The sequence below is a fragment of the Chondrus crispus genome, genomic scaffold (genome assembly GCF_000350225.1).
Source record: "Chondrus crispus Stackhouse genomic scaffold, scaffold_62, whole genome shotgun sequence".
In the NCBI taxonomy this organism is placed as follows: Eukaryota; Rhodophyta; class Florideophyceae; order Gigartinales; family Gigartinaceae; genus Chondrus; species Chondrus crispus.
Window position 1 is genome coordinate 82,278 of NW_005178579.1, and position 14,716 is coordinate 96,993.

A 14,716-nucleotide genomic window follows, 5' to 3' on the forward strand; every position below is an offset into this window, starting at 1 on the left:
CGTAAACAAAAATCTTCTCTCCTCCTTGGCCTTTTCCCTCCCCTACGCAAGCAGCCCCATTCAACTGCCAACACTAACCATTAATGGTTACGCGCGATGCAGTTTGGTTTTGCACATACGAAACATAATCTGTTGTCCGGTTGGCGGCGCAGGAGGGGCGGGGACGAAGCACAAGGCACAAGGCAGCAAGTAATTCCCATGAAAGCGTCAAGATGGAAGTCAAGAGGAGAGAGGGAAAGAATTGGGAAAGGTTTGGAAATTTGTGTGATTGTGAAATTGGTCGGAAAAGTTTTCAATTTCGCAATCACACAAAGTTTTAAAAGTTTTTTAAAAAAAATTGATCGGAGAAAGTGGGGCTTTGTAAGCGGGTTTGTAAGCGGGTCTGTAATGGTCAGTCAATATGGAAGATAAGAAGGGCGAGAAAAAGATATGGAAGAGTTTGCAAGGCGGCGAGCAGGCTGGCGGTTGCGGAGAAAGCGCGACTGGCAGCGCCGCTACTCGGGGTCGCCAACGCCTCGCGCACAGAACGAGTTGCAGCGAAGCGGCGGTGCGCTTTTGCACGTCAAGCGGGCGGGGGCCACGTCCCATGAGTGTTTTCCATGAGGACGTTTCCAAGCCGTGTCCGGGCGGGCGCGGCGAGCCTGCAGCTCGACCTCCGTGCTGTCGAGCGCCTGTGTCGCGGGCGCAGCGGCGCGGCGATCACTCTGGATGCCTCTGGATGCCTCTCGATGCCTCCCTCTCGATGCCTCTCGATGCCTCTCGATGCCTCTCCGCCACGCGTCTCTAGAAAAAAAGTCTACGTGTACATGCACACGCGCCAAAAACACGCAAAAAACGCTCCCCCCCACCTTTCAACACCCCCCAAAAAAACACCCCCCCTCACCGTCGCCCACCCCCGCGCGGGGAGCATGCCTTCTCCACCGTCGGACACATACCTCGTTCCTTCGACTTGGCCTGCCCGCGCGACACGCCAAGCGCACGTCTAGACTTTTCGCGCAGCGTCCGTCCCGCCCCCCCCCCCCCCTCCTTCTAGAACCGCGACACGGGGTGCTACAGTAGTCCGCCCTGGGAGGCGAGGCGCCCCCGCCAGCACAGACTCTATATAAACGCACCATGCACCGATCACCCCCTCTCCCCCTCACCCGCACCCACACCCACCACACCCTTCGGACACACTCCACGACAAGTACCCGACCCGCGCCTACACCACACCCCAACTCCTCACCCCCCCAACTTCCTCACCGCCCAACGCCCGCGCCATGTCGTTCCTCACGCCGTACAACCACCACAGCCTCTTCCCGTGGGGCAACCCGTTCAGCAACGACCTGCGCACGATGCGCCGCATGCTGGACATGACCGAGTCGGGCGCGCGCTCGACGCACACGGTCGAGCCGTCGTACCGCTACGAGGCGGACGGCGAGGCCGCGCACTTCGAGATCGAGATCCCGGGCGTGTCCAAGGACAACCTCTCCGTCGAGGTCCACGACAACAAGCTCACCGTGCGCGGCAAGCGCTTCCGCCGCCCCCTCATCGAGAAGAAGGACGACGACCCCGCCGCCGCCAAGGACCCCGCCGCCCAGAACGGAGACCCCGCCCACCCCGGCGAGGACCCCGTCCCCAGCATCGTCTACCTCCTCGAGGCAAGGCTCCCACAGGGCGCAAACGTCGACGCTATCAAGGCAGACCACGTCGGCGACGGCATCCTCAACATGACCATCCCTATGGTCGCCGACAAGGGCACCCGCAAGATTCAGATCGAGTTCTAGCTTGCTGCCTACGCGCTTTACAAGTCCTCACTTGTGCCTTTTGCACCACCCCGTCCGCCCCTATCCCCTCCATAGTTTTAGCATCTTACCCACATAATAAGGGATTCCGCGCGGAACAAGGACTCGCGTTACACTTAGTCAACTTTGATAAACAAAGCGTTCTCTGTATGTTCAGACCTATGTGCCTTCATTTCTGTGTTTGTTCAAAAGGCGCACATCACAAACACACACACACACACACACACACACACAAGTGCCTCGCCACTGACAGGTTCACTACATAGAAGTACATATAGGGCCGCGGGCGCAGATACGAAACAGCATTTATGAGATCTGGTCTTTTGAGTGCTTGATGCGATATTTATGCATGACCGACTACCATTGGATGGTGCCATATGTAGTTTTTTTTTCTCTACGAAACACTCAATAGATTTGCTTGTAACAAATGATCCTGCAGAAAAAATGTCCCAATCATTTGTTCCAACATCCCCCCGTTAATCCACACGTTTTACAGAACCCTTAGGGTACAAAAAAACAATATCTGGAGATACAATCAATCACCTTCGAAATGGCAAAATCTTGACAAATTTATTCTCTCTCCTGCCTCCGCTCAGAGATGCCGTGACGCGACTGCCTTCAGAGGGCCTCCTTGAGGGCCGTTCAGTGGAAAAAAACTTTCCCTGCTTCCATTGCTATACATACACGTTGCCCTGATGGCAACGTGTTCCTGCCCTGCCTGACGATTCAACCTGATCTCAGGTTTCAACCTGAGATCAGGTTGAATCATTTCTCAAGAAATTTCAACTACAGTATTCTTCCCTAACCTAACCTTCTTTTTACTGCTTCTGTTTATTGCACCTATACTGACACTGACGTGGTCACAAAAAAAGCAACACACAAGTGAACGGAGGTGAAAATACAACAGTATGCACACGTGTTGTTTCACATCTCTTCAATCTTCCACACCACCTGTGCCAACCCTTTAAAACAATCAGCAAAAGCGAGCCCAACATACTTCAGACTCAGCCTCTGAAGTTCAGATAAATAGCCACCCTTGTACCTTTTTTTCTATTTTATTCTCTTCCCCTGCTCGGCGCCCATATTCAAAGGTCATTTCGACAACTTGCACCTCTAACCTCCAATAAAACCCGTGATTGGGTAGCAGCCATGCTGTTTCCCAATCGCAAGTTTTATTGCACAAGTTATAAAAAAAGTTCTGATGTTTTGCATGTGAGGCAAATGTTGCCGGCAACTACCCTATTGCTGGTAACTACCCATTTTAAAAAAAGTGCAGAGGATGGAATCTACTTTCGGGCTGTCTTCTGTATCTCACCGCCATCTGTTGCTTGCCCGATAAATCCGCATTGCTCATCATGTCCTAATTATCCTTCTTGGAGACCATCTCAATCTGGACTTCCCATCAATCTTTCCCACATGACTAACTCCGCTTCACGGCGCATACTCTGGCAACGCTGTGATTTACGCTTTTGCATTCACTATCACTCCCAGAGTGAAGCGATGATTACAACTTAAATCCAATACTGAAGACCCAACCGGGGTGGCTTAATTCGAGACGAGGCGGGGATGCAATTTCTGCAAGAACGCAAAAGCCATTTTGCTCTTGTGCTCACTTCAACCCAACCGAATAGCGTTGCGATTCCCTCGTAACGCATTCAGGAATAAAGGCTCATGCTTCAAGCAGCACAAAATATTCTGAGATCACTCTTTGCACAACGTCACCCCACATTTTACATCAACGTGTCCTAGTCTAAAACAAAAAAAGCTGGGCGTTCCATTCTCGGACGTGCCTCTGCCTCTACGCAATGTCAATCTTCCTCGGCGAAGTCTTCTCCTGATACGGCATGCGCAATCGCAGCACCCCGTGCTCATATGACGCGACAGCCACCTTAGCAGCATCAACTTGCGAATGCAGCCGGAACGTAGCGCTGAAAACCCTGAAAGGACGTCGTTCGGATGCACCCTTACTATTCCCCACACCGCCCTTCACACCTTTCTTCCCAGTGCATGCTTCGCACCCTCCCCGCCCATCCCTCTCGACCACCTTCTCGCTACTGTCAGTCGTCCCCTCAGGCTTCCTCCGGTTCCCGGCTGCGCCGCCCGGCGCCTCATGCCCGTCTGTCTGCGTTTCACAAGCAGGCGTGCCATGCAAAGTCTTGGCCCTCTTCACCGGCGGCGCCTGTTCATCTTCACGTCTGTAGCGCTTCCCGGTGACCGTCAGATCCCTTCCGTGAACGAAGACCTCAACGTCCTTCCGTGCCACGCCCGGAAGCTCAACTTCCAGTACGGCCTCGGACTCGCTTCCGAAGAAGTCGTGTGCGGGCCCGAAGGTTCGGAGGTGATGATACCGCGTCGGATGCATTTTGGGATTGGTTCCCGCGGAATGCGGGCGGGGCGCTTCCGATAACGAGTCGTCGGCGTCGCGGGAGGTGAGGATGTAAAGGGTGGATGGGCGGGTGGCAAAGAGCATTTCGAATCGTTTCAAGTCGTTTTTGATTGCGGCAGTGAATTGTCGTAGTTGATGGGATTGTCAGTTGGGACGGACGGTGTCGGTGGAGGAAGCAATAGGAATTTAGTATACGCCAGGCTTTCGAGGGCGTGGCCTGCACGAGAGGCCAGGTCCGTCATCAGGGTGCTGAAGATTAATCGAGACGCTTCGAGATATGTGGGATACGGAGATTGGGAGCGACTGTATGCTAGAAACAGCGTAGAAGATGAAAATGAGGACGAGGGGGCCTGGAACATTCCAGACTTGTCGACAAGCCGTTCCGAGACCCGTTCCGGAGCCGGAGCAGCGCATGTAGAGTTTCTTTTTGTTGTACATGTGTAATAGTCGAAAAACGGGGCATGTTAAAGACACACCCGGAGGGTGTGTCTTAAAACATGCCCCGTTTTTCTGCAGTTTGCTTTGCTTTTCCCAAAGAGGTGATTTGGCGTGCTATAAGTGGCTCCTATGTTTTACTTTTTGAGTTTAAGAAAAGTAAGGGCCCTAAGAAGCATACGGTATTTGTTAAGAATTTAAAAGTACTGTATTCCTGGTAAAACCGGGCAAGGCAAGCAAAAAAAAAACAGCCTGTTAAGACACACCCTCACCCTGCCTGTTAAGACACACCCTGAGGGTGTGTCTCAGGGTGTGTCTTAACAGGCTGGTTTTTGCTTGCCTTGCCCGGTTAGCTCCATTGGACACAACACCCGTGCTGCAATATGTGCTGGCTTCTTGAAAGAAACAGCAGTCTTTATTGGCTGTTTTCAAAACACATGTGCGCACCCCGCATGGGGGCAGCCGTGACCATTTTTTACACCACTTTGGGGTTGCCGTCGCAGCTCCTGACCACTCCTTTACACACGCCTATCTTATCGAGTGGGCAGACAAGAAGTTGGCCACAAATGCTACTCAAACATTGAAAGAATACATTGCCGCTCGCAGAAACCCAACATTCGGCAACGAAGTCAAAGAAGAGTTGTAGCCATTATTCTAAGTGCCCCAACAAAAAACTCAAAGTTGTTCTCTTTAAAAAAGCTGCGGGAGTCCACTGAACACTAAATGGAGTTCATTCTTTTAACAAGCTTCCTGATAACAAGCTTCCTGATAACAAGCTTCCTGATAACAAGCTTCCTGAATCGGCGTAGCGAATACGTATCCGTCCCATTTCGACCCAGACTCTAAGCTCACGTTCTCACATATAGAGAGATCCATATGTTTGTTTAATTTCCCGAGTTTGGAATAGCCATGATTTTTCGCTGTAACATACATCTTACTGAATATACGCATCTGAATCAGTAAAAGTTGATCTTTCATCAAATGCAGCTATGGAGGATGTATACATGTATGCCTTGTCACACGGGGCAAGAGGGCGGATATCAGCACGAGGGCTGGACATGCGCCTCGAGGCGGAGGCGAGGGCGCATGGGAGGCTCAAGAGGCGATATCGGCCCGAGTGTGCCCCGTGTGACAACACACTTGTCTCTCGGCTGACCCCCAAGGAAAGCATACTCAATTAAATCAAAAAAAAACGCACAGGTCGAAACTGTCTCCGTCGAGATCGCCTTCGCACACCCCCTCGTACCACGGGTAGCGGGTTCAAGCCTGTTTCGTTTCATCCGTTGCCCAATATTGCGAAAAACTACTGTTATCGAAGGTTGCCACAGGGCACCGCCCATAACAGTAGTTTTTCGGAAGATTGCGACAACTGGGCATGATCCTCAATATCACTGCAATTTCACGACACGTGCAGGAGCTTGCGCGTTGCGTTTGGCGACATACTCTGTGTCGGCCTGGCACTGCCGCACTGTGCTGATATCGCAGGTTGTCCACTGCCTGATATTGCGCCATAATTTTGCCAGCCGTGAGACAACCGAGATATGCAGCGTGTATACTTGTAGAGGATACATACTGTACATCGAGGACATGCAGCTATGGAGGATGCATACATCGAGGATCGATTGTACATCGTTCAAGAACCTCCGACACGTGTTCCGTCCAATGGGGACTGCAGCATATCATCACAGAAAATACCGAAAAAATGGGCTGCCCGGCCGAAACGGCTTCTACTCGTAAGGCATCGAGAGTTCGCCAGCCTCCCGGTCCTCGCTTTCTCCCCGGTGCTGTCCCCTTCTGTACCATAAAAGCCTTACTTCAACCACTCACTTTCTCCGTATCTCGCACTTCTCACATCTTCTCGACCGTTCTTCGCCACCCCGACATGGAATCTGATCGCACGTGCAGGGTCAGAGCCACGAGTTTCTGATCTTTGTAAACGACATCTGCTCCGCCTCGAAGGGAAGATGCCGGAAAGCCGCGAGGGAGGATCCGCGAGGCATGTTGGGAGTTGTGGCGAATTGTGCGCGTCGGTCTCTAGGGACACTGCAAAAAAGGAACGCTACAACTCTCGGGGAATGATAAGGTAGCCCGGAGGGGCTCCTGCCCTTTTCAGAAAACGCAAGTCGGTGGCGAGTTCGCTCTGCCCCAGCCATGCCTGGGGAGAGCGCTGCCTTTATATTAAATCATCCCTTCTCGCCCTTTTCAGAACTTTCTACCCAACAGTCGCGCTCAATTGTGTTCATCGCTGGGCCGCCCGATCGCGACCTTTCGGCGTCCGTCGGATATTCGCGGTAGGGGAATTAGGCAACTTTTAAGTCCGTTAATCATAGTGCTCTTGAAATCGGACTACTGCGCTACAGAGTGACGGTGCCGGGAATGCCGAGGCGGCGATGGAACGATGTCCAATCAAGGTGTTCGAGGGGGGGTTTCGACTGCCTCGGAGAGTTGGCACGGAAAAGGTGGTGCTGGGGTCGTATTGTATGAGGACGGGTTGCTGAAGTTGCGCTTGCCGTTTCATGACAATAACTTGCCGAGGAAAATTGAGATGGCCTAGTTTGAACGGGTGGGCTGGGCTGTTTTTTTGTTTTTTTTGTTTGTTTTTTTCGTTTAAAAGCTGCCAGCGTCTCTTGCATGGCTTGTAGCGTTTTCGCCAGCCACCAGCCCATCTTTATTGCATCTAGTAGTAGTGGTGGTTTAAAGTCTTCCCACATCCTAGTCCGAAACCTTGTTCATACTGGAGCCATAATGGCCTTTTCCTTGAGCCAGAAGAAGGGCTCCTCTGCTCACAAACGTTTTGGGAGAGACTCACAACGGGTCAAAACAGTCTAATCCACGCATGGGACCTCGATCGGCATTGTGTGCATCGGTCCGTTTTCGTTTTCACGGTATGTGATACTGCAGCATAGGTGCAAAATGGCGATGTTGACGTGTAATCGTTATGGCAGTTTAGAGTGCATTAGAAGCTCGATCTGTAGATGAAGGCAAGTGCGGGAATTGGGCTGTTGAAATTGGTTTAGAGCGCATTAGAAGCTCGATCTGTAGATGAAGGCAAGTGCGGGAATTGGGCTGTTGAAATTGGTTTAGAGTGCATTAGAAGCTCGATCTGTAGATGAAGGCAAGTGCGGGAATGGGGTTGTTGAAATTGACTCACTAATTGTGAAATTCCCAGGCGTAATCTCATTATTAACTCACTATTATGCGGACACTGGACTCATCCGAACACTCTTTGGCGTCTACACACGATAGGGTGTGTGCTCATCGCAGCATTGAGCGCTCCGGTAAAAGCGCGGCGGATCTTGTCATAGAACCGTAGGTCGTCAGAGAGTTGCTTCAATCTGCAGAGGATGGCGCCCGTGGAGTTGGGAGTCCTGAGATCAATTTCAATGCGACATTTTTATACTACATGCCGTTTTTTGGGAAATGCTAGTGGCAACTTCTGTACGGCACCGGCGGCCCGCTGTTATCCATTGCCAAGGTGTGCGTGCTCTCCAATTTTACGGCCGTAGGTTTGCAGATGTTTATGTGGTATTGGAAATTGCCAGGACAGTAGCCGTATTCCCGAATATAGCAGGATCGTAGGCGGTGGAAACATATTTTTGAATTTGCGTTGCCAGCATGCGCCTCCATCACACCGCTGTCTGTCCAGAGGCGCACGCACAGTAGTTTTCGCGATATGAACCGAGACAAACAGCATTCGTGATCAGTTTAAGCGCGGGGCGATCGCGAAGCGACGCTTTCGATGTCCTTCTCACATTCTGCTACCCGCGAGCATGACGGTGATGTGGACAGTGGCCGATCTGTAGGGCTTGAAATGGAGACTACGCTGTCTATATCGGGGTACAGCACTTACAGAAGTGGTAAGCGACGTGTTCGTGTCCACACCCACATGGGTGAGTATGGTTGGTGTAATTTGATTGGTAAAAGCCTTCGATAGGGCATTGTAGGAATATCTCTAGAGATAAGAGAGATATTTTTTGCCCCTGCCATTTATTTCAGAACATTGCCAGTGGGCCACTGAAAACTGATGCAACAACAGCACGCCAATCAAAAAGCAAGAAAATTCCATCAATATCTGGGAGATATCCAACTTAGAGCAGAGGTACTGTACTCTAACATCTCCAGGCCACTGCTGTGGAATTTGCCACTAAAATGGAGAAATTCGAGGGAAAACTGCCGACGACCGGCAGTTCTTTACTGTACGAGAGTCGGTGAACGACTCGATACGTACGGTGTGTGTCTTCCCTCTACCATCCCCCGACGCCCGTTACTCGGAATCATCGGGGGGACTTATATACTCACTACAGAGAGGGAAATTACTAGAGTATCTTGTCCTTACAGCGCGTGGAGAAAACCACGCGCCAATCAACTTCTGCAGTTTTCACAACTGCGCTCGCTGCAAGCGCCCTCACGAGTCTACCCTTTGGTCATCTAAGCCCAATCCTTCGCTGGCACATAGAATTGATCAAATTACTTGCCGGGTTTGTACCTGCGACGTATCTCGAGGTTCTGGTCGCTGGGTTTATTCCCAAGCGTCCACTTTAGTTGCAACTTTGCATCCGTCTACGTTCTTCACACAAAGTGGCGTGTGCATCACGGCAGTGTTTCCCCCATACAGAACCAACAGCATTGATCATACTGCCACGTTGAATGCTTTAAACATCCTTCCATATCTGGAAGCGATGCCCCTGCAACAGACCAACTCCTGCGTTCCATAAACCCAACACGGGAATGGGAAATATCAGGAGTGTCGCAAACGCCTCCACCAACCCCCCTCCTGTCTCCCCCGTAATTTTTTATTACAACAGTTTTCATCCTCCGAACTACAGAGAAGCATTGCCCTATACGATAGCATTATCTTTTCGACTGTCATAAAGCCACCCTGGAATCATTTTGAATGACGTCAAGGAAACTACAAATATTTCTTTTGTGCTCCACCGTCGACAACACCGCCTACCACAGTTTTTGATCATCTTCCTCTTTCCACTGCTCACGCCGCAGAGACGCAAACTGCCAATGACACCACACTAGAGAGCCCTGCTACAGATACACACAGCACTATATAAACAGAAGTTCTACCCACACCCCCCTCACCCTTTTCCGTCCATTCATACACAAGACTACTGCACCAACAGCTCGCATGAAAACAATCTATCAGACTTCATTTTCCGCCAAAGACATGTTCCCCTGCTCACTCTTCCCCACCGCGAACCACCACCTGCGCCCGACGAGAGGCGAAGTGATGATTTCCTCTCCGTCGCCGGGCGCCTTCGCCCACCCCGGCCGCGCCTTGCAGGTGGAACACATGTACCAGGCGATGGGCGATGCAGCCTACCTTGCCGTTGACCTGTCCGGCGCGAACGAGGAGGACGTGCGCGTCAAGGTTGATGGACAAAAGCTGTTCGTCACGGCTGTGAGACACAGCGCTAAGAAGGGAAAAAAGAGCGGAGAGGACTTCGTGTACTCGCTCAGGGCCGTTTTCGGACGCGATGCACACGTGAAGGGGACGACAGTTGAGAGTGTGGAGAACGGGACTGTGGTACTTCGGGTACCATTCGTTCAACATGGGCGGAAACAGTGGAAAGCGTAGGCGGTTGGGAGGAGAAGAATGAGAGAAGATAGTCAAAATTATATGGAGAGTGTCACAGATTGTATATTTTTTCAATTGACGAAACGAAACGGTTAAAACTATATTAAAATGGACAGTACGATTTTCGGGTAACAACTGCTTTGCCTGTATTTGGAAGAGCATGAAAGAAGGTGCGCAATAGAGCCCAGTACAGTACAAAAGCATCGGCAGGCGCAAGCTTATCACAATCTCTTTGAAAGGAATGTCGCTGTTGAAGAAAAGCGCGAGGCGTAAATATGCTCTTCTTTGGTTGGGCAAAATAGTAGTGTTGTGCGGAAAGGGGCGGGACTGAATTAAGTCTTTATTTTCCAGCGTCACGAGATAACTCCCTAATATTTAAATGTTGTCTTCATGAGGGCGAATAGACACAAAGGAGTCCCCTTCTCTCGGTTCCAGACGAAATTGACTCCCTCAGGTGTGAAGGGCTATGACATCACGTCATTTTGTTTTTGGCTGTTCCAAGCAGAGTGAAGGCTTCACGCCAAGAAAAAAATCACATTAAAATCTCCGTGTATTGCCTTGTTGCTCTTCTCTTCACAACGATGAAGCAAATTGGAGGGGAATTTAGATCTCGATTGGGCGAGATTCAACTTGCCGATCGGCTCGTTTTTGAGGAAAATCGGACTCTTCTGTAGATGGATCAGACGTTGCATGTAGGAAGGGTATCCAAGGTTGGTGGCTGTCAAAAGATTGTTTGTCAAGGCGAATGGACGATGGGGGTGTCCAAAAACTTGTTGCGATGTGCGACAATGGCAGTTTTGTAAGGAATACGCACCAACATGCTAGCTAGGATGAGAATACGATTGGAGCACACAGAGTGTTCTCAGCAAATATCTATTACTGTAAAGCCATGTCTATTCTACAAGTGCAATGAAGCACGTACAGCAGTGGACATCGCATCGCTTTTTTCGCTTATGCTTCGTTAGGCTAAATTAAATATATAAATATATAAAGGGTGAAATCCATTGTGGTGTGCGGAACCAGATCACAATGGCCCAAATGGACAATACCGGGCTCGTCGTCGAACTAAGGAGCTTTTATTAGACTTTTTCGAAGTCTTCCGCACACCACAATGGATTTCACCCATATATAAATACTGTAGTCCATGTGTCGGCATCGAGGGGTGGATGACACGTTTACACGCTGACCACGTGGACCTCAAAAAATGATAACTAATCCCCACAGAACAGCCCCAACTTCGTACGGCAGTCCGTCTGCCCCCCCCCTCGCTCCCCCACCTCTTCCCCTTTCCCCTTCGCCATGCCGCCCGAAGCCATGGAGATACTCCCCAATCGCGCGCTAGCTGCCGCGCGAGAAGCGCGCGAAGCGAAGTTGGCGAAGTTCGAGGCAGAGCGGGTAGCGCGGGCAGTGCTAGTGCCGACGTCGGACGCGACCGTGCGCGAAAACCTACGCGCGCGTGGCATGCCCGTGTGCCTGTTCGGGGAGGACGGGCACGACCGTCGTGAGCGTCTGCGCGGCGCGCTGGCGCACGAGAAGCTGACGGGGCAGGAGCGTGTGCCCACGGGTGGCGGGGAGGTGGTTGCGGAGGTGGAGGAGTTGCGGCGCGAGGAGTACCTGACGGAGGGGGGCGCGGAGCTGCGGAAGGTGCGCGCGGAGCTCGTGGAGATGAGCGTGCGGAAGGCGGGGGAGCGGTTGGCGCGGGAGCGCGGCGGCGTGGGGCGGCGCGCGGCGCGGGAGCGGGAGGAGCGGGCCGTGCGGTGCGTGCGTCGCATGGAGGTCGTGGCGAGCCAGGTGGGCGGCGAGCGGCCGCTGTCGGCCATCTGCCTGTTTGAGGCGGGCGGCCAGCGCCGCGTGGTGACAGGCGGGTGGGGCGGCGGCGTGCGCGTGTGGGAGGGGGAAGGGCGCTGCGAGGAGGTGCAGCGGCTGGCCCTGCACGAGGGGCGCGTGTCGGCCGTGTGTGTGCCGCGTGAGTGGAGCGACGTGTTGCTGACAGCGGCTGCGGACGGGTGCGCGGCGGTGAGCGCGCGGGGGGAGGAGGGGAAGTTCGCGGAGAGGGCGAGGCTGAAAGGGCATCGTGGGAGGGTGGGGGATGTCAAGATGCACCCCGGAAGGAAGGGGCTCGTGGTGAGCGGCGGGTTTGATGGGGAAGTGCGTGTGTGGGATGATGGGCGCGAGGTTATGCGGCAGGAGAGCGGGCACGAGGCCGTGTACCGGGTGGGGTTTCACCCGGACGGCGGGCTGATGGGGAGTGGCGGGCTGGAGGGCGGGATTCGGATGTGGGACCTGAGGAGCGGGCGGGCGGTCATGACGATGGGCAAGGCGCACGCGGGGGGCGTGCTCGGGCTTGAGTTTTGCGCGGATGGGCAGCGCGTGGTGACGGGTGGTGGGGATAATGTTGTGAGGGTGTGGGACTTGCGGGCTGGTAAGTGCGAAAAGACTGTGGCCGCGCACCGCGGGTTGGTGAGCGCTGTAAGGTGCGGCGGGGATGTGGTGTTCAGTGGGAGCTTTGATAGGTCGGTTAAGTGCTGGGGCGTGAAGAGGGGGTGGAGCTTGATCGCGGCCGTGACAGGGTTCGAGGAAAAGGTTACCGGGGTGGACTGCTCCGCGGGCGGCGAGGTGCTGGTGGCGGCGTGCTACGACAAGACGTGGAAGATGTGGAGCGGGGTGGAGGACTGAGGAAGGAACGGGTCGGTAAGAGCGTTTATGTGCATGGTCGAGGTGTGGTATGCGGATAATATACGGAGGGCGAGAGTTAGCGAGGACGTGGAAAAAGTAGGGAGGTCACATGGGGGATTCGGTGCCGGCCTTCTGCGACTGGACGTAGTTGCAGTTGCGGATGAAGCAAGCGTTGTTCCGCGCGTAGATGAGGGCCTTGTCCTTGATATCGTCATAGTCAAAAAGGTCATACCGGACCTGAAAGCCATCAAGCATGGCATCAACGTTTTCATCGTACCTCTGGCGACTGTCGAAAAAGTAATCATGGGCATCATATAGCGTCTGATTCAGCTCGCCGTCATGCTCCTTCTTCGCACCATTCCAAACGTTACTATTCTGCGCGCGGACCCAGCTATCCCACGTTGCGTTAACGTGTCGGCGCAGCACGAAGACGGCGAGGTTGAACTCGTCGCGCTGGCGGAGCATGTGGACGACGTCTGCCTTGCGGCGGTAGTACACGCTAGGGAAGATTTTGACGCTGGAGTTGGCGACGATGTAGCGGAGGGCGTCGTCCGCGGAGAGGGTGGAGCCGTCCAGGGCCGGCTCGCCGAAGTGCTTCCAGAGCTCGGTGCGCTTGAAGACGTCGTCGGCGTAGCGGCGGTCGGGCGTGCCCGCGCCGGCGGACGAGTAGCGGCAGCGCTCGAGCGAGTCTACGAACCAGGTCGAGCCCTGGCGCGCGCCCGTGAAGATGAGGGCGCGCGCGCAGGGCGGGGTGTCGTCCGGCACGAAGTCGGTCGCGGGCGCCGAGGGCAGCGCGACGAGCAGGAGGGAGGCCGTGGCCAGCACGCAGACGAGCAGGAGTGGCACGAGTACGGGGCGCCGCGAGGCGTGCTTCGGGCTGCGGATGAAGCGCATCGCGGAGGAGGCGGGGGGAGGCGAGGGGGGGGAAGGGAAGGAGGGATGGCGAAACAGGCCGGTCGCTGCCCACGGAGGGCGAATTGTTTAAGTGTTCACCGGGAACGGTAGGGGGGCAAACGTGGCGGCGTCGTGAGATGCATCGCGACTCAAAACGGTCTATCCTGACAGTTGTGTCTGCACGCCACGTGCCCCACGTGTACGTGCGTTTACAAAGACAAGCCACGCGGTCCACGTGTCGATCTCGAAACATGCAACACCACGTCGGCCACGTGTCAGGCCTAGCGCTTCTTCGCTCCCTCGCCCACAACAACGCCTCTCTCCAGAAGGGCGGCGTAGGCGGCCGGGGCGACGACGAAGAGGAGGAAGGCGGCGGCGTAGGCTCCCCACTCGGTGGCGTGGCGGTCCGTGCGGCGGCGGTAGGCCAGCAGGTCCTCGACGACGATGTTGTCGGCCGAGGCCAGCCGCGTCACGTGTGACCGCCCCGCCGCGTCCGTGTACGTCACGGCCGCCGGCGACACCAGCAGCTCGCCCGCGCGCCGCGGCGTCAGCACCACGCGCGAGGAGAGCGACGCGCCGCCGGATACCGACGCGAACGTCGGCCGGAAGGTCCCCTCGTGCACGTGGAAGCGCGACGACGGGAAGGAAAGGTCCTTGAGAGAGACGGAGGTCGCGGCGCTGCAGGGGGGGAGGGGGATGGGAATGCATGTTAGTCGCGGTGCAGCGCGGGGGGAGAGGGGGATAGACTGCGCATGGCGGTGGGGGTGCGGTGCCGCAGGGTTGGTGTAGCCGGGAGGAACCGGACGTGCTGAGCCTGTGGGAGGAACCGGACGCATGCCTGTGCCAGGACGAGGCGGTGCATAGCCGCCGATAGCAGCTCCTTGTGGTGGGGGGGCGCCATACGATCCCGGTCCTGGTACCGATCTTGGCCCCTGGGGACTGGCGGTAGTCGGA

At 54.4% G+C, this 14,716-nt stretch overlaps 6 protein-coding genes; 5 read left to right on the top strand and 1 right to left on the bottom strand.

Annotated features, from left to right (window-relative positions):
• The first annotated feature begins 1,259 nt into the window (after positions 1 to 1,259).
• On the top strand, positions 1,260 to 1,940 carry CHC_T00010329001 (Heat Shock Protein 20, HSP20). XM_005710533.1 is given in 2 exon segments: positions 1,260 to 1,766; positions 1,767 to 1,940. The coding sequence occupies 1 exon segment, from the start codon at positions 1,260 to 1,262 to the stop codon at positions 1,764 to 1,766; it is 507 nt and encodes a 168-aa protein (XP_005710590.1). The 3' UTR covers positions 1,767 to 1,940.
• Positions 1,941 to 9,742: 7,802 nt separating this feature from the next.
• CHC_T00008962001 (Heat Shock Protein 20, HSP20) lies at positions 9,743 to 10,192 on the top strand. Its single transcript, XM_005710534.1, has one exon. The coding sequence runs from the start codon at positions 9,743 to 9,745 to the stop codon at positions 10,190 to 10,192; it is 450 nt and encodes a 149-aa protein (XP_005710591.1).
• CHC_T00008399001 (hypothetical protein) lies at positions 9,794 to 10,396 on the bottom strand. The gene has a single exon (XM_005710535.1). It carries the CDS (start codon positions 10,394 to 10,396, stop codon positions 9,794 to 9,796), a length of 603 nt encoding a protein of 200 aa, XP_005710592.1.
• A 1,095-nt stretch (positions 10,397 to 11,491) lies between these two features.
• Positions 11,492 to 12,868, top strand: CHC_T00010177001 (U4/U6 small nuclear ribonucleoprotein Prp4, putative, WD40-repeat-containing protein). Its single transcript, XM_005710536.1, has one exon. The coding sequence runs from the start codon at positions 11,492 to 11,494 to the stop codon at positions 12,866 to 12,868; it is 1,377 nt and encodes a 458-aa protein (XP_005710593.1).
• A 27-nt stretch (positions 12,869 to 12,895) lies between these two features.
• CHC_T00007120001 (hypothetical protein) lies at positions 12,896 to 13,186 on the top strand. The gene has a single exon (XM_005710537.1). It carries the CDS (start codon positions 12,896 to 12,898, stop codon positions 13,184 to 13,186), a length of 291 nt encoding a protein of 96 aa, XP_005710594.1.
• Positions 13,187 to 13,207: 21 nt separating this feature from the next.
• On the top strand, positions 13,208 to 13,873 carry CHC_T00007121001 (hypothetical protein). Its single transcript, XM_005710538.1, has one exon. It carries the CDS (start codon positions 13,208 to 13,210, stop codon positions 13,871 to 13,873), a length of 666 nt encoding a protein of 221 aa, XP_005710595.1.
• Positions 13,874 to 14,716: the final 843 nt, after the last annotated feature.